The sequence below is a fragment of the Colletotrichum aenigma genome, assembly GCF_013390185.1.
Source record: "Colletotrichum aenigma strain Cg56 chromosome Unknown KSG_Cg56_contig05, whole genome shotgun sequence".
Taxonomy (NCBI): domain Eukaryota; kingdom Fungi; phylum Ascomycota; class Sordariomycetes; order Glomerellales; family Glomerellaceae; genus Colletotrichum; species Colletotrichum aenigma.
In genome coordinates, this window is record NW_023500911.1 from 2,472,929 (window position 1) to 2,489,196 (window position 16,268).

General features: G+C 54.7%; 7 protein-coding genes across 7 annotated transcripts; 3 read left to right on the top strand and 4 right to left on the bottom strand.

The window, feature by feature from the left end:
- Positions 1-75: 75 nt before the first annotated feature.
- Positions 76-1,467, bottom strand: kdm8 (Lysine-specific demethylase 8; the record flags this gene model as incomplete). The annotated part of the gene is made up of 1 exon (XM_037323582.1): positions 76-1,467. The coding sequence occupies one exon, from the start codon at positions 1,465-1,467 to the stop codon at positions 76-78; it is 1,392 nt and encodes a 463-aa protein (XP_037178651.1).
- A 376-nt stretch (positions 1,468-1,843) lies between these two features.
- Positions 1,844-4,004, bottom strand: mdv1 (Mitochondrial division protein 1; the record flags this gene model as incomplete). Its single annotated transcript, XM_037323583.1, has 4 exons — positions 1,844-2,119; positions 2,167-3,179; positions 3,228-3,837; positions 3,930-4,004. The coding sequence occupies 4 exons, from the start codon at positions 4,002-4,004 to the stop codon at positions 1,844-1,846; spliced, it is 1,974 nt and encodes a 657-aa protein (XP_037177517.1).
- A 1,002-nt stretch (positions 4,005-5,006) lies between these two features.
- On the top strand, positions 5,007-5,870 carry ARO7 (Chorismate mutase; the record flags this gene model as incomplete). The annotated part of the gene is made up of 2 exons (XM_037323584.1): positions 5,007-5,077; positions 5,141-5,870. 2 exons carry the CDS (start codon positions 5,007-5,009, stop codon positions 5,868-5,870), a joined length of 801 nt encoding a protein of 266 aa, XP_037178653.1.
- A 52-nt stretch (positions 5,871-5,922) lies between these two features.
- BCP1 lies at positions 5,923-6,821 on the bottom strand (the record flags this gene model as incomplete). Its single annotated transcript, XM_037323585.1, has 2 exons — positions 5,923-6,693; positions 6,741-6,821. 2 exons carry the CDS (start codon positions 6,819-6,821, stop codon positions 5,923-5,925), a joined length of 852 nt encoding a protein of 283 aa, XP_037177515.1.
- A 1,372-nt stretch (positions 6,822-8,193) lies between these two features.
- On the top strand, positions 8,194-8,571 carry CGCA056_v008339 (uncharacterized protein; the record flags this gene model as incomplete). The annotated part of the gene is made up of 2 exons (XM_037323586.1): positions 8,194-8,315; positions 8,376-8,571. The coding sequence occupies 2 exons, from the start codon at positions 8,194-8,196 to the stop codon at positions 8,569-8,571; spliced, it is 318 nt and encodes a 105-aa protein (XP_037177514.1).
- Positions 8,572-10,072: 1,501 nt separating this feature from the next.
- CGCA056_v008340 (uncharacterized protein) lies at positions 10,073-11,363 on the top strand (the record flags this gene model as incomplete). Its single annotated transcript, XM_037323587.1, has 3 exons — positions 10,073-10,425; positions 10,480-10,751; positions 10,804-11,363. The coding sequence occupies 3 exons, from the start codon at positions 10,073-10,075 to the stop codon at positions 11,361-11,363; spliced, it is 1,185 nt and encodes a 394-aa protein (XP_037178151.1).
- Positions 11,364-11,488: 125 nt separating this feature from the next.
- CGCA056_v008341 (UNC93-like protein) lies at positions 11,489-13,072 on the bottom strand (the record flags this gene model as incomplete). The annotated part of the gene is made up of 4 exons (XM_037323588.1): positions 11,489-12,561; positions 12,610-12,817; positions 12,864-12,903; positions 12,957-13,072. The coding sequence occupies 4 exons, from the start codon at positions 13,070-13,072 to the stop codon at positions 11,489-11,491; spliced, it is 1,437 nt and encodes a 478-aa protein (XP_037178152.1).
- Positions 13,073-16,268: the final 3,196 nt, after the last annotated feature.

Below are 16,268 nucleotides of genomic sequence, written 5' to 3' on the forward strand. Positions count from 1 at the left end.
GACAGCGTTGTTGTACATAGCGTTTATGCTGGGGTATCTACCTCGACACTTTGAATTTCGACATCAAACAAATCCTCACCCTTCCGCCTCAACGTGATCCCCGTTCCACCAGAAACTCACACTAAAACTCACACTCAGACTCCTCACATAATGCCACCACCCCATCGGGATATACAATACGTCCCCCTTCTCAAGCACGCAGTCCCAGTGCCGCAGCCCCCGGAACTCCTCCAGCTCAATCGCGTCCCTCCCCTCCGCGTCCTCGTCCCACCCCTCCACGGCCCCAACATCGAACCCGCTCGTGTTCGACATGTCCACCTCCTCCTCCCCGCGCGGACACAGCGCCTCGGAGTCGTGCGGCGCGTACAGCCGCAGGTACTTGGCCCCGACGACCTGGCAGAGCAGGTTATGGTACCCGTCCGTGTGCAGCGGCGTGATGGTCCCCGGCGGGCCGAACCACGCGTTCACCAGCGGCAGCGCCAGCTCCGGCTTGTCTTTCGAGCGGTCGAGAGGGTGCGGCGGCGGGGTGGTGAAGCAGTGGTCCGGCGTGAGGATGTCGTTCTGCAGGTGCGGGAGCTGCGTGAAGAGCTCGTGCTGCGCGAGATACGTCGTCTTCCCCTTCTCGCCGGTGATCCGCCTCAGTAACTCCTTGAACGGGATCAGCTCCTGCGTCCACCCCTCGTCGACGTAGCTCCGCCCGACCTCCACGGGCACCAGCCGCCGCCCGCCGCACGTCCTGCTCATCAGGTACGCGGGGCTGTCCCACGGCCGGCTCGACAAGGCGGGCCACTCCGTCAGCAGCCCCTTCAGCACCAGCGGCTCCGGCCCGAGGTCCCCTGCCGAGTCGAGGTACCGTTGGAACCCCGCCATGGACATGCCTTCCACGACCTCGATCGGCCTCGTCACAGGCGGCGTGAAGACCCTCTCCGTCGGGAACCTCTCCGGGAAGGACGCCGCCTGCGTCGGGACATCGAGGTACGAAAGCAGCCTCTCAATGACCCTCCGGCCCCTACTCCTCCCCGCGCCGCCAGCGAGAATGAGAGCCTTGTCCAGCACCCCGGCCAGCTCACCCAGCAGCTCTTCCTCGCCCGCATCGTCGCTTGCTGCGCCCGTCGTGACTAGGACGACAAACTTCATCAGGCTCAGCTCCGTGTACAACACCCTCCAACAAAACGGCAGCTCCGCGTACACAAAGTCGTAGAACCGCTTATACGTCCTCTCCAGCTTCTCGTCGAGCAGGCGGGTCATCTCCGCCGCTTCCTCTTCAGCAGGCGAGCGTGCCAGGGCCAGCGTGCGGCGCGCAAGCTCGCTGTACCGCTCGAAAAGATCTTCGGTGAGAGCGTGTACGCCGTCCGCCTTCAACGTCTCGTCGTCACCTGCGGCGAAGTCTTCTGGGCGAGAGGACGCCATCCCGAGGGCTAGGTCTGTGCATTCTTGGCTGAGGGCGGGGTTGCTGAGGGTGTTCATGTTCCTGGGGCCAACGAAGCCATTCAATTCATAGATGAAAGTTATGATGCCTAGCTCGTTGTGAAAAGTGAGTTTGTGGATGAGAAGCAGCGTATGTTATGAGAGTGTTGGTGGTGAGATGTGACAGTTTGAGTTGCGCCAAGCGGGTCCGTCTGAAGGTGCTGGTGAGCTCGTGCCAGATGGGACGAACTGTCAGCCAACAGCATTACACCCCTCAGCCCATCGATCAAAACATCAAGGAGAATCGGTTATGCAAAAGTCAATTGAAATACAATTCATGCGACTTTCGGTCTTACACACTATCACAAGCTTCGTGAATGCCGTATCTCGTTGTATTGCGTTGATTCGCTCTGTACTGAAAGGGGTTCTGTATACTCTAACATGTCCATACTCCTACAATACCGTCTTGACGGCCCTCGACCAGGTACCCGTCCTTAACACGTACACGTTCTACAACGGCAGGCGTCTTGTTGTCGTCTGCTTCCGCAATGCCGGCGCCGCACTCCCACTGCCGGCCCTCTACCTTATCGTACACTTTCACAACGTCCTCGCCCGCCGCGCTGACGATCCTCCTCTCGTCAAACATCATGCTGGTGACTGCGTTATCGTATGCGTACGCGTCGTAGATGGATCCTGTACGGAGATCCCATATCTGGTCTGGTTAGCCGGTTTCTCTTTTGCAGTCATGGAAGAACTTACTCTAATGCTTCGGTCCATGCTACCGGTCACAAGATGAACGTCGTCGAATTGCAAGCATGTCACCGGGCCAGTGTGTCCCACCAAGCTTCGGTGAACCTGGCCGCTTCGCAAATCCCATAGACGAACCATGCCATCGGCGGTACCACAGGCGAGAGCTGTCTCAAACACTTGCAAAGCCCCAATAAAGTGGGCCGTCTGCGCGGGCGCTCTACTCGTCTGCCTCCAAGAGCTGTCGCTGCCAAAGTTGGCAGAAGCCTGAGCTGCTGCCCACATAACATCGAGAGTTTGCACGCAACGACCGTTTTCAAGATCCCACTGCCGCAGAGTTTTGTCTGCTGAACCGGAGACAAGGATATCGTTTCTGAAGTGAAGGGCCGTAATTTCGTCAACATGTGATTGCAGGGTGTAAAGAGGACAATCCCTCATGCTTCCTGCAGGAGGTTCAACCGGGCTGTCGTCGGGGTTCTCAAATGCTATTCCATCTTCATCATCGTCGAATTGGCTGCCGTGAGGGTCGTAGTGAGCCTTGCTAAGATCCCACAGACGAATTGTAGCGTCCATGCCACCGGTCACCAAGAAGTTGTCTTCGACCTGCAGCGTTCTGACCGATGCGGTGTGACCTTCTAGCAAACCGATGCAGCGTCCCGCGTTGAGATCCCAAACCTTTATCGAGTCGTCCATAGCCGAGGTAACCATAGTTCCAAAGGGTGCGTCAAAGTCGAGAGCCGTAATAGTGTCCTGGTGGGCGCGAATTTCCCTGATGGCGGTGCCCGGTTCAAAATGCTCGTGCAATATCGGCATAGATTTTCGACGAACAACCTTCTTCTTCTGTTTTGATGCCGGGGTGTTGGATGCGGACGGTAGCTTCTCGTAGACGGATTGCGACATGAAACCGGACTCATCCTGATCGCCGGCAAGGTCCTCCTCAGTTTTTGTAGGCGTGTTGATAGCAATTGATTCCGCTTCGTCGAAGAGCTCTTGCGCTTCTTCTAATCGAGCTTCGGTGTCCATAACTGTGACGGGTTAGCTGAAGATCATAAGCTGTCCGCGATTCCACCTACGGTCGTGTTCCAGCATTGTCTCTTCCTGCTCTAGATTCGCTAGCCTATCCAGAATAATCCGTCGCATGCCGTGCAAGTTCGCAATCTTGTTGTCAATGTCACGAATCTCGCTGCTGGCCATGTTCTTACGAACACCCAGCATTTCGAGCTCGTGCATCATCGACGCCTTGTCCTTTTTCAGATTCTGCAGCTCCTGGGGTGTGCCGGGGGTATGTGCCGTCTCGTCCAGCAACTTCCTGCCCCTCGAAACCCGCCTCCGGTGCTTCCTGCCCTCTTCCGTCAATTCGGGGAAGCTAGCTTTGAAGCCCTGGAACAGAGAAAAGGAGTTGTCGCCCTCGGGAATGTTGGCCAGGAGCTCATCGGGAAGGTACGTCAAAGCGCGGTGCTGGATCTCCGTCTTGGAGAGCTTTGAGCGCACCAAGTCGGTCGGGGTGGTCTTCGCCATCGAGAACATGCTGCGCTGGACGTTGGGGCGGCGCAGCTGTTTGTGGACCTCGGCAAGGGCGCCATGGTAATGGCCATGGCCGTTGCCACTCTGCTCGGAAAGAGGGCCGATCAAATGGCTCGCGGTGGTGGTGACCTTGCGCCCGAATGCTTCTATGCCACGGGTCTGAGGGGGATTATTATCAGCACTGGATCAGGCCACGATACCGGCCAAGTCGATGCCGCCGGGGGGTCACGCGAGTGGCAAGCGTGACTTACAGACAGGACCGACTGGTCGTCTCCGGCATCGTCGTTGAAGCCATACTGGTCGTTATCCTTATCCGAGGCGGCCATGCGTACGTATTCTCCGGGTCAATACGCGCGACAATGGTGGCACAAGGGGGATGAGGTCGAGGTCGGAGGGAGAGGAGAAATGGTGTAGGTAGCAGAGTTGTGGAAATAGCTCCGGGTCGGTGGTGGTTTTCGACAAGGTCAAGTTTTGTTGTCTCGGTCAAGAATGGACTACGTATCCACACACCAGACAAGATCCCGGCAATGACCCGGTTGGGGTCGGTTGTGACCGTCCCAGGCCCAGTTGTGTGTCCCAGTGTGTGTGCGCCCGCGAATGACGAAGGCGCTAAAACCCGAGGAGCTCCCTGCACGTAGCAGGTGCACCTCTCCCGTCTCTGGTGCGGTGCGGCGTGCCCCCTCAGCTGGACCTGGGCCAGTTCCAAGGCCAGCCAGCAGGTCACCTCAAGGTCGGGTGGACACTCCGACTTCTGGGCAGTGGGCGGGCTTCCGACGTGGCTGCCTCCAATCCGCTAAGCTGCTTTTCCATTAGCGACCACAAGGCTCGAAAACACGCTCAAGACGCTGAAGGTAGCAGCGCCCGCACTTTTGGTCCACGGAGCGGCGTGGATGGTCCGGGCTTTTCTTCCAGCGTCCGGACGGGACCTCCTGAGCAGTGAACAGCGAGCAGCTGCTGGAATTGACATGTCGCAGGGGGTCCTGATTGGTGCCCGCCGGAAGCGACCCCTGTGCCTGTGCTGCAGGTCCTTTTTCCCGTCAACGAGATTGGCACAGCCTTGTTCGCTCTGAAGGCAGTGCTGAGATGAGATCTTTTTTTTTTTTTTTTTTTTTTTTGTCTCAGTTGGCACCTTTCCCCTTTTGCGCCGGCGTCATCGGCCTTGGCTCCTCTTCAAGCAAACCTTACCCCAAGATTTTGTGACTCGACGATAACCAGTCCGGATGCGTTTCTCTCACCAGCCAGACCCCCAACCGCCAATTTTGCGCCAGAACAATCCTCACGGCCCAGTCTACAATATTTCCTCTGGTTTCCAGTCAATTGACGACGAGATGGACTCCCTTATCGACTTATCGGACCCCTCCAAGGCGCTGGACCTGTCCCGCATCCGGTACCAGTTGATGTATGTCAACCCCAAACTCCCCGAGAAACAATATCTACGGCAACAACTGACAATGTAACCCAGCCGCCTTGAGGACACAATCACCTTCCACCTCATCGAACGAGCCCAATTCGCTCTCAACAAGACCATCTACGTCCCCGGCGCATTGGATATCCCCAACAGCGAGCTCAGCTTCATGGACTGGTACCTGCGCGAGCAGGAGAAGCTGCAGTCCATCATCCGCCGCTACGAGTCCCCCGACGAGTACCCCTTCTTCCCGGAGGCCCTCCAGAAGCAGATCCTCAAGCCCCTGCACTACCCGCGCATCCTGCATCCCAACGACGTCAACGTCAACGACAAGATCAAGAAGTTCTATGTGGATACCTTCCTCCCCGCACTCTGCCCCGATTTCGGCCGAGAGGACCGCGGCGAGTCCCAGGAGAACTACGGCTCCTCGGCAACCTGCGATATTGCCTGCCTGCAGGCCCTGTCACGCAGGATACACTTTGGAAAGTTTGTCGCCGAGAGCAAGTTCCAGTCGGACCCGGAAAAGTACACCGCGCTTATCAAGGCCGAGGACCGCGACGGCATCGGCGCCGCCATCACCAACGCCGCCGTCGAGAAGAAGGTCCTCGAGCGCTTGCGCCTCAAGTGCCTCACCTACGGCACCGACCCATCCATCGGCGCGGGTCCCGAGAACCAGGCCAAGATTGACGCCGACTCCGTGGTCGCCCTGTACAAGGATTTCGTGATACCCCTGACCAAGGAAGTTGAGGTAGAGTACCTGATGCAAAGACTAGAGCCGGTAGAGTAGACTTTTAAAATGAAATGCTCGAAATGATTCATGACTTTTATTTTCATCCCCTCTATTGGCCGGGGTTCATGTACTTCTCTACCGCCTGGACCGCGCCCTCCCACTTGCTCGCCTCGATCAGGATCATGTAACCGTGCGACTTGACGCCCATCTCCTGGAATGCGCGCTTGCTATCCGCGACGGCCTGGTCGTCGTTGGTGTAAGAGAACGAGCCGTGTGCCGTCGCATGCTTCACGAAAACCTCGTCCTCGGGGTGGAAGTGCCACATGGCGGCGTCCGCCTTGGCCTTCTTGCCCTTCCTCTCCGTCTCGGTCAGTGTTGACTCAATCTCCTGGTACGTCTTGGAGAGGATCAGGTAGTGCGTGAACTCGTACGGCTCCTTGTCCTCGACAGCAGCCTCGATCTCGTCGACGAGCATGCGGTACATCGGTGGGGCAATCTCGGAAGGCATGTTGATGAGCCTCTCGCCGAGAATCAGGCCGACCTGAGCACCGCCGTTGATGAGGTTGGGGATAGGGGCCAGGGCCTCATTTGTCTGCGCCTTCTGAATAAGGTACTTGGCCAGGTCGGCCATCTCGGGCTTCTGGCTGTGCTCCTTGATGTTGAGCGCCGTGATGAGAGCGTAGGCGTCGTTCTCCTTGCTGTCGACCTTGACGGTTGAGCCGATGGTGGGTTGCGACAGGATCAGATCGGCGAGGCCAGAGATATTAAAGAGCGTCGCATCGACGTCGAGGAGTTGACGCAGCAGCGTCTTGGTGCCGTGGAAGTCGACCTCGGGGTCGAAGTTGAACCACTCGAAATCGACGTTGACGACATCGAAATCCTGATGTTGTAAGCTTTATTATGGGGAGAAACGATGAGATCTCTCACCTCATCGTCAGAGGAGTCCTCGTCCATTCTGTCGGCGACATCGTCGGCGGGCTTCTCCTCTCTTTCTCTCTTCTTGCCCATTTTGTAAGTCTGTGTTGAAATACTGAACGCCGGAGTAGTAGGCTTGGTAGATTTGAGGCCGCGGTCTGAGACTTGTCGCAAATGTACTTGCAGCTGGATGAGTGTGAGAACGTCACTGGCACCCAGATGGCCAGACCTGGTCGGTGAAGATGAAATTTTTGGTGGGGGTGCCCCTCACTAAGCCGTTTTGGGACGAAAGCCACCCTTATCGATAACGGTCCCGTCTCCCCTATGCCCCTAAGGTACGGATACCTGATGTAGAGTTGCTGGTTCCAATTTACAATATTCTTGACGGCTCGAACAACATTCATGGACACCGCGTCGCGGCGTCGCGGACATGGCATAGCCTTGTTTCATCGCAAAGTTTCGAATATGTAGGTTCTTGGAGTAACGTCATGCTGATTTCCGCGCTGATGTGATGGAAACTGGTGCTCGCTCATTTTGCCTCGGACCCTTCTTCGAGATTTCCTATCCCCCGTCTCCCCCGTGGTAATATTTTTTGATAGCTGTCTGATCCCAAGTGGTCTGAACTTGGCCCTCTGCATCACTTTGCGTAAGCCTCTGGCTCTCAGTGGTTGCTCATCTGCATGCGACCCCTGAGAACCAGGAATGCTGGAAACTCGCACTCGCAACAGAGGATAATCATGCAGTTAACATTGCCGCTGCTGGAGCGACTGCTGCATCTGTTGTGACTGACAATACTGCGCCAGAAGGAGAGAACATACGAGGTTTGGATGTTGAAATGAGCAATGACTCGGTGCCGCCGATTTCTAGTGTACTGCAGCCTGCGACCTACGAATTCAGAACTACGATACGACCTCTGATCTAAAGCGTCATCTCCAGCTTCTGTAACCAGACCCTCTTGTCGGACAGCTGACCGTAACACCGAGTGGTGTTCATTGTCTGTCTTACAGTTTGACTATGTGTGATCTATCTAATTTGGGCTGCGTGGCTCAGCAGGTATGCCTGGACTTGGGGATCTTGCATTGAGGCCTCTTCTGCCTTTGATGCCCGGCAGTATGAATCGCAACTGGTATTGTGATTTACATAGTATCCCCGACATCCTTTATCTACGCAAAGGGGCCTCCGAACTTAACAGCCACAGTCAGGCCCTTCTTGGCGTGTGTTCCAGCCGCAGTTAATAGTTAAGGCCACCACCGAGCGGGCGCGAATCGTTCGCGCTCATATTACCGCTTTATAGGCAAAATTGAGTCTAAATTCTAAGTGAGGTGCTTGAGGGCGGGCTCGTCCGTCGTCTGTTGACAGGAGCGGGTTGATCCGTCATTATTTAATATAAATAACTAGATCAAACGACGTGTCTGGCAGATCATGCTGGGACAGATATCGTACTCCCGTCAACTTTCATCGAAAAATGCAGTTCTTGAATTTCTTCTCCTTTGTCGCCGCCGCGACAGCGGCTGTAACAGTCCGTCGTGACGCCGGAGCGGTCGATTCCAACCTTCATAGCAGAGCTCTGTCCTGCAACGCTTGCGTGTAAGTTCACTGAGATCTTGCATGGCGACAAACTCGATCGTAAACTTAACACCGGGGTAGAACCACTGTGAAGGGCTCGTCTACAACAATTTGGGGCCCTTTTCCATTCTCGTTCGATAACGGAGGACCGGTCACGGACACGATCTACGAGCGCTGTACTGTTACGATCGACCGCAAGAACGCGACAGACTGTAGCAAGTGGGCCGTGAGGGCTGGGGGTGCGTGTGGAGATATCACCAAGCAACAGATTTGCTGAGAGATGCCACGATACCTACATCGGATGCTTGAATAACAAATCTAGATCAACCAAGACAGGGAGGACGGTATCCCCATATAAGTTCGTCAGCATGCATAGCAAGAAACACACAATATTTCGGAACCCTCGCTGCCTTCTCATGACCGAACCCATGAGAATTGACTGTCTAAGTGAGATTGAGGACGTGAAGCCTTTTTGCGAAAGGTGCAGTTTCAGTCACGGCCTAGGAACATTTCCCGAGCTAACTTGCACATTCCAAGCGCCCGCCAAGAGTAGCCTGTTGAAAGTGCCTTACATATGGTTGATCTGCCGCCACCTGCATGCCTTCGGCACAAGAGCCAGCCAATCCCCATGCTGAGCCTACTAATGCCATTCAAAAGTTGCGCAACTGCGCACTCCTCAATTACGCGGAGCGTCGAGTTCGAAAATCACATATACGTTAAACCGTGGCCGGCTTGAAGTTCTGTCGTTCTTCACATTCACATTTACCACGCTTCCGTCCAGCATATCTCATTCGCACATGTTTTAAGATGGCTAGGGGAACCGCGCCTCAACAGGATGAGCTTCCTTTCGACCCTGCGTATGACGGGTGCACTGATTGGAACGCGATCGTATGGGGTACCCCGCGATACCGCCCACGCGTCTCACGAGACTCAGGCATCCCGATAGCAAATGATTCCACTGCGCATAAACGCCGTGTCGCAAACCAGTCTTCAAAGGTCGTAACCCCAGAACGGCGGAACCTTTTTACCACGGAGAGCGTGGGAAATGGTAGCACGTACAAGCCTTGCCAGCTTAATTCCCTCGAATCCAACGTAAGGGACAGGTCTCAGCACAGAGTTCCCAGCTAATCTCGCAGCGCCTCCAAAGGGTGTTGGATAAGGTATTCGGGCCACGCAGTAACAAGAGCAAGTCAGTGGATGCCAACGACGAAAAGAAGCTCATGCAACATATAGCGGTCTTGGAGCGTCTCGGAGCACGCTTTGATGTTGAGTGCAACATGGAGAGGTCATGGAATCAGGCGCATAAGAGAAGCAGCAGAGGCCTTTTTGAAGCACACAATCCTCCCACGCATTCACCCACACGGAATCAGCCCTCAGACTCCTGTCATCGTCGGACAGAGTCCGGAACTCAACACGCGGATCTTAGCCTCCATTACCAGAGGGTTATTGAGTATCACGACCAAAGAATATTGGAGGGCCACGGCAATGATACACCTTCTAAGCATCAAGTCATTTTGCCGGGCGAGGCGCCAACGATAGGCGATCATGATCATTCGGCTGGGACCCCATCGCCTCCTAGCACAACTATACCCCGACATTCTCTTTCGGAAATCAATGCAGCTCGCATCGCTAGTGATGAAGAGATGGACACTGCGTCAGAATGCGTCACGTCTTCGCAAAGCATACTGGAATCCAGTTGTTCTTCTTCGTCGTTCTCATCTCACGAGAGTGACAGGCTCAGTGCAAGCGCTTGGAAGAGGATTTTGCTTGACCGTCTCATGGAGTACTTCTATTCCGTCATCTCTCCCAGCTTGGCATCCGAGGCAACAATACAGGCACAAGCTGGACAACGTGAAAGTACTCGAAAGGGAGCCATAGCCGGAAGGCTCATGAGTGGATCCTCCGCCACTCAGGGAGGCCACTCAAAGGAGAACTCGAAGAGGCGGTCCGAGGACCACGGAGCCGATCGCTCAGGTGATGGGGATGAACAAAAGAGGCCGCGTTTGACCTCTTCGTCTACGGAAGTTTCACGCCTCGCGTGTCCCTACTTTAAGAAGACCCCTCAACGGTATTGCACTTCAAAGTGGCGCTCATGTCCGGGGCCTGGCTGGGAGACAGTTCACAGGGTCAAGTATGTGTCTTTCCCACTGTGTCATGAAGCCTAAATGTTCTAACAGAAGGCCAGAGAGCATCTCTACAGGTGCCACATGCTACCGATCATATGCCCACGCTGTCAGATAACGTTTGAAACGGACGAGGAGCGTAATGAGCACCTACAAATGGACGATATATGTCCAAAGAAAAGCAAGCCTGACTTGTACGGCATTGATTCGAAGCAGGAAAAGCTTCTGCACAGCCGCAAGAAGGGGGGTAAGAATATGAGCGAGGCAGATAAGTGGAGAGATGTTTATCTCATCCTGTTCCCCAATATCGGTCCAGAAGACATACCCAGTCCATGTATGAGCCTTAACCAAGACGCACGACAGATCGCCTCGACTGACTTTGACAGATCTGGACTTTGGCGGCAATGCCGATGCCGGGGAGGCAGATTCGGCCTTTGCGCGGTACGAGCGGTACCTAAGACGAGAACTCCCGAGAAAAGTTCGACAAGAGTTCGAAACCCGTATCGAACAAGCCCTTGAACCAATGGAAGAGACTCTTAAGAGTCAGGTTGTAGACATCGTACGAGATGCGCAACTTTCACTCTTCCAGAGCTTTGTGTCTTCAAATCCAGATTCGGCAGAGCCCTACAACGGCGACTCAATGGCAGAGTGCGGGTCGATGGCAAGCAATCGTGCAGCATTTGATGGCCAGATAGAGGCACTCAGGCCGTTGCCCTACATTGAAGGCGGCTTCAACGGTATTTGCCTTCAGTTCCCGCCTGACCCAGCCAACTATGCCTTTCTCAGCCTCGAGGAGGCTTCAACCTTCGGGCAACAACCATCAGCGGCTTCTCTGCAGCCACTCGGATACGACGACCTGGACTCGGGATATTTCTCGATTACACCGTCTACGTCCCTATTTGACGCTGACAGCACTAACGGGCTACCAAAGGTAACCTCTAAATAATGTAGCTAATTCTCGAGTTGCGTCACGAGATGTACTCATGATCTCGCAACCCATTTAATAATATTAACAGCTGTCTCCGCTTTGATTTTGCCTTATGGCTCGTTTCATTCGTTGAATGGCTGTGTTCATGAATCCTCGACCATCTTCTCCTCGGCCTTCTCCTGAGGAACCTCCCCACCGGCCTCCTCCAGAACACTCGTGCTCTTCGTGACCGTCAACACAGTCGGCAACGCAAGGATCAGAGATCCGATGCTCAAACCCCAGTTCATAGCAAGCTGCGTCATGGCACTCGCATGCTGGGCATTGATCCTCCACGCCATCGCACCTCCAGCCGCTTGGAACGCCTTGTAAGCGCCAACAAGAACAGCGGCCCGGCCGGGGGAGTTGGATTGCGTTCCCATAAGCCAGTAGCAGTAGGACTGCCACAAAGAATCGTAAGCGCCATAGAAGATGTAAAGGAAGATCGGCCCGGTAGAGAGGGAGCCCTGCGTGTAGTCGATATCTTGGATAAGACCTTGAGCGTGACGAGCATCCTGCCACTTCTGGAAAGCGTATCCACCACCCCAGATCGCCATACCAGTGACGAACAACACAACCCATCCGAGTCTGGCACGTCCAGGGCGCTCCAGCATAGGCAGATCGAGAAGAACGCCAATGACAAGGCCGCCGACCATCTGCGCGAACCAGTACAAGGCTCCGTTCAGCGACCTCGTCCTAATATTGAACGTCATACCGTTCACATCGTTCTGCTGATACGAGTAGAACACATTGGCGCAGAAGAACAGCGGCAGCATGCACAGCACCCTCCAATTACACAGCGTCGCGACGGACATCTCCAACATGCCCTTCAGGCTCTGCTTCTCCGTCTCGGTGGCAGCATGCAGCTGCGCCAAGCGGATTCGCTTCGGCGAGCAGATGAAGAGGCCGAGGACCCAGCCGACGAGCATGATGGTCATCAGCGCAATGTACGTGGCGTCGTTGACGGTGCCGGTCGTGGAGTGGAAGTTGAGGCCGAAGGCGGCGAGGGAGCCGACGCCGCCGCCGAGGTTGAAGATGATCCAGAAGACGGCGATGGCGCGGCCCTTTTGGGACTCGTGGACGTAGGTGGTCATGATGGCGCCCTGAACGATCCAGATGAAGGAGGAGCCGATGCCGAGGACTGCGCCGGCGGCGATGACGAAGGCGCCGTTTGCGTTGTCTGGGATGGTCAGCCAGTGATAGGGGGTTCAGGAAGCAGTTGGCTTACGGTTGAAGCTGAGGAGACTTCCGCTGTACAAAGCGTAGGTCCAGCCACCCATCAGGAAGCAGATCTTGGGACCGACGAAGGAGAAGATGGGGCCGACGATGAAGAGGGCGGCTACTGCGGTGGTTGAGAGGAGGGCGACGTTGGCGTTGGCGGCGACGGTCGAGTCGACTTGGCCGGAGCCTCCCAGGCCTGAGAGCGCATTGAACATCTACACAGTCAACATAAATCCCCGTCAGACTAATGTAGAGACTTACGCCTGGCATGCAGAAGCAGATGAAGCTGATGAGGAGGATCCTGCGGCGAAAATTTAGGACCGGCTGAAGAGTACTCGAGTGCTGCCAACTCACTGTGTCCATGGATGGGAGTACAGTCTCATCATTGCTGATGACTCCTTGTGTCCGAGGTTCTCATTGCTCTCGACTTCATGTGGCGTGGCCACGGAAACTTGGTCTTCGCCGGCCATGTTGTTGACTCTCCTTCGCTGAAATTGACTGACCGAGTCTTTGTCAGGTAACGCAATCGCCGGCGCGTGACAGAAGGTAAATAAATCCTCAGAATATCACAACGAAACTTCAACACTCATTATCAAACAGGAACCTCAAGATAGATAGGCAGATGACACGAAACAGCAACGTTGAAGTCGGAATTGACGTTCCACGGTCCACCCCTATCTCTCTCGACAACAAGAGTTTCCCTCGGCAGAACACGCGACCACCGCCACTGGTTAACCACCCGGCCCCCTTTTTTCTTACACCATTCAGCACGGTCACAGCGGGGAAAATCTTTCTGAGCAGCTAGCAGAGATAAGCTGCGGGTGCGTTCGTGTTTTTCTCCGCACAATCCGATCTTCAACCAGGGATCTGTGCGGGTGAGCTGAGGTCTCAATTCGTCTTCGTGATTCGCTGAGCACCCAGCCATTGATCCCGGGAAACTGGGTCTACCCCGTCGAGCGGTGCCACCCGCTGCAAGGGACGAGCGCGGTTTCCGGTGGGAATGGGCGCAAGAAAAAGTGCCAAAGGAGGGAGGGTCCCTGAAGTTGAGGCTCCGCACGGTGCCCGGTGTTGCATGCCGCTTTCCTCACCGATGGAACGTGACATTGAGGCTTGGTGGTGGTGGTGGTGGTAGTGGTGGTAACGACATGACTTCCGTCGTCCAGTGTGCCGGCGACGACTTCAAATGTGAGGTTGCTCTCGTTTGAGAGTTGTTGACTCCGCCATGAATTGCCTTGCTTGAGTTGACAAGATGATTAGAGTAGTCTTCGACACTTTGCAACATGAGACGGTCCCGTCGGGTCGGTGGCGTTACCGGATCATTAATTCAGGCGTTCCGACTTTGACCTCACGAAGCAAGATGGGAACATACTGTCATTGCAACGTCTCCGCGGAAGATTCATGAAATATACCTACTACTCAATTGGAAGAATGGCACTCGCTTCTGCAACTGCCAATTTGCAAGGCGAAAAAAGGGGAAAAAAAAGCAGGCTCACTACATCAGCGCTGAGCGCTCTTGCCTTCTGGGTTACATACACAAAAGTGGGGACCAGCAACAACTCTCACATCAACCACCAAAACATATCACGATACCTCACGACACAGGCCTCGTTTGTTTCGACAGAGCCGCCACGCAATAAAAGCATATTTCAAAAATCGAAAAGAAAAAAAGAAAGAAAAAACTATTCAACGCTCATTGTGTTACTTGGTAACACAACCCGCGCCACCCGAGTTTGCCGACCACAGGATAATGAGGACTCGAACGGTGGTACTTGTGATCCTCATATGCGGATAAGGGGAAGAGGGAAGTGTTCCGCTTTGACCAACTGAGCCAAGTGGCTCGCATCAATGCTGAACCTGTGGTGGTGGAGAAGCTGTCCTTTTTCGAATAAGTAGCTCTGGGCTCTCACTTGGGAGGCCTGGGGCCGTGATGGGTGAAGAGAACCGTCAAGGTCGGTGGTGGTCTTAGGGAAGACAACAAAGGTGAACCCGAGTTGGGATGAAAAGGTCGTCACCGAGGCGTGGAAGGTGCGGTTCGCGGTGGGTGGGTCCAGGCATCAGTTTTCTCAGGTTGATTTTTCCACTGGGAAAGTGCGGGCCTTCCGGGTCGGTTGTCTGCGGTCTCTAGGAGATAAGAGATGTCGAGAACGGGAAATCCAATGTCTGATGGTCGGAGAAGAGGAAGAGGATCGTTGCGATTTCGCGACGGCTTCGGGGGAACGTGCCGCGTATTAAGGAGACATTTTGTTTGAATGACTATGTTATGGAAACGTTACCTTGGCCCCAAATGATAGTGCGAGTGGACACATACTCAGGTCGATCGGGTTAAACCCTACAGCCATGACTCTGCTACCCCGTGGGGACAACAACGTCGCACTTAGAGCACTCCACTCCTGGTACTTCCAAACCAAGCACTTGGTAAGGTATCATGAACGACATCGTGACAAAGGGACGTAGCCAACAGAGAAAAAGAAACATTGCCCCAGAAATCGGCCGCGTTCCAGAAAGACACGGCGCGGATGACCGGCAGGAACACTCACTCCCGTCCCCTCGAAGCCGACATTGACAGCCGACTACGAGCCGGATCCGGATGTTCACGGCTGCCAAAACGGTTACATATTGTTTGAATGGCATTGGAATGACATTGTCACATCTCAATACGGTCTGCAGAAAACGGCACTTCCAAGCGAGCAGTTTCCTCACATATCACTACTCAATAGATTATCGCCGCTACACCTGCATCGCCCGTCATCAGACCATCCAACCTACACCAACGGCCGATCTCCTTACACTCACACCCCGCTCTTCAAAACCGCAAGGACCAAAGAAGGTGAGTTCTGACTTCATTCCGCCCCGGATGCATGCCGTCCGACACGCGGCTTGCCCATGCTACATTCCTCGCTCGCTACCAGACGGCGAGACAGCCCATAGCTCGCACCTCGCGTCCAACGGCTTTCCGCACGTGGGATGTCCGCTGCGGGAAGAGAAATGAAAACATTGGGTCCTCAAGGAGGGTGTGACAATCACCTTGCATTTTGCGACGCGCATCCCTGAAACCAAAGAGGCCAGCTTCATCAACCTGTCCTTAGATGCTCTTTCAGCATTGCGGCCGCCGCTTCATATGCGACTGGCGGCCCGGCGGCTCTGGAGCCGGAGCCGCTCTCTGTTCTGATGCTCCATCATCCCGATTGGTGGGCAAATTCGACAACATCCCTTCGGCAAGGCTTCCCATTCGTCGATAAGCAAGATCCTGTCGAGTATCCTATCTCCCCGTCAGGATCGTCGGGAGAGCGATGTGCGGACGGCTATACAAACATGGTCTCTCTCTTCCGAATCACCATCCGTGCCAGACGGAAGGCAGTCCTGAATTGAGATACAGTGGGAAGCATTTCTAAGGACAATGAATACACTGGTCGTTGACGAACAATGCGAAACAGTCTCACAATCGAACAAAGGACGTCGTTATAAGATTGACGGTTTCACTATGGAACACATCGATGAAACAAGAACAATGTCGCTAATACCGCCCAGAAACATCTTGAGCGAGAACAAAATAAAGGCAAGATGCCATCCATAAATAGGCACCGTCTCGTGATGCAGAAGAGACAAGATCTTAGGTACACAACTCCCTCGATTACGCACAAGGCAAAAAAAAAAAAGGCCGCCCGG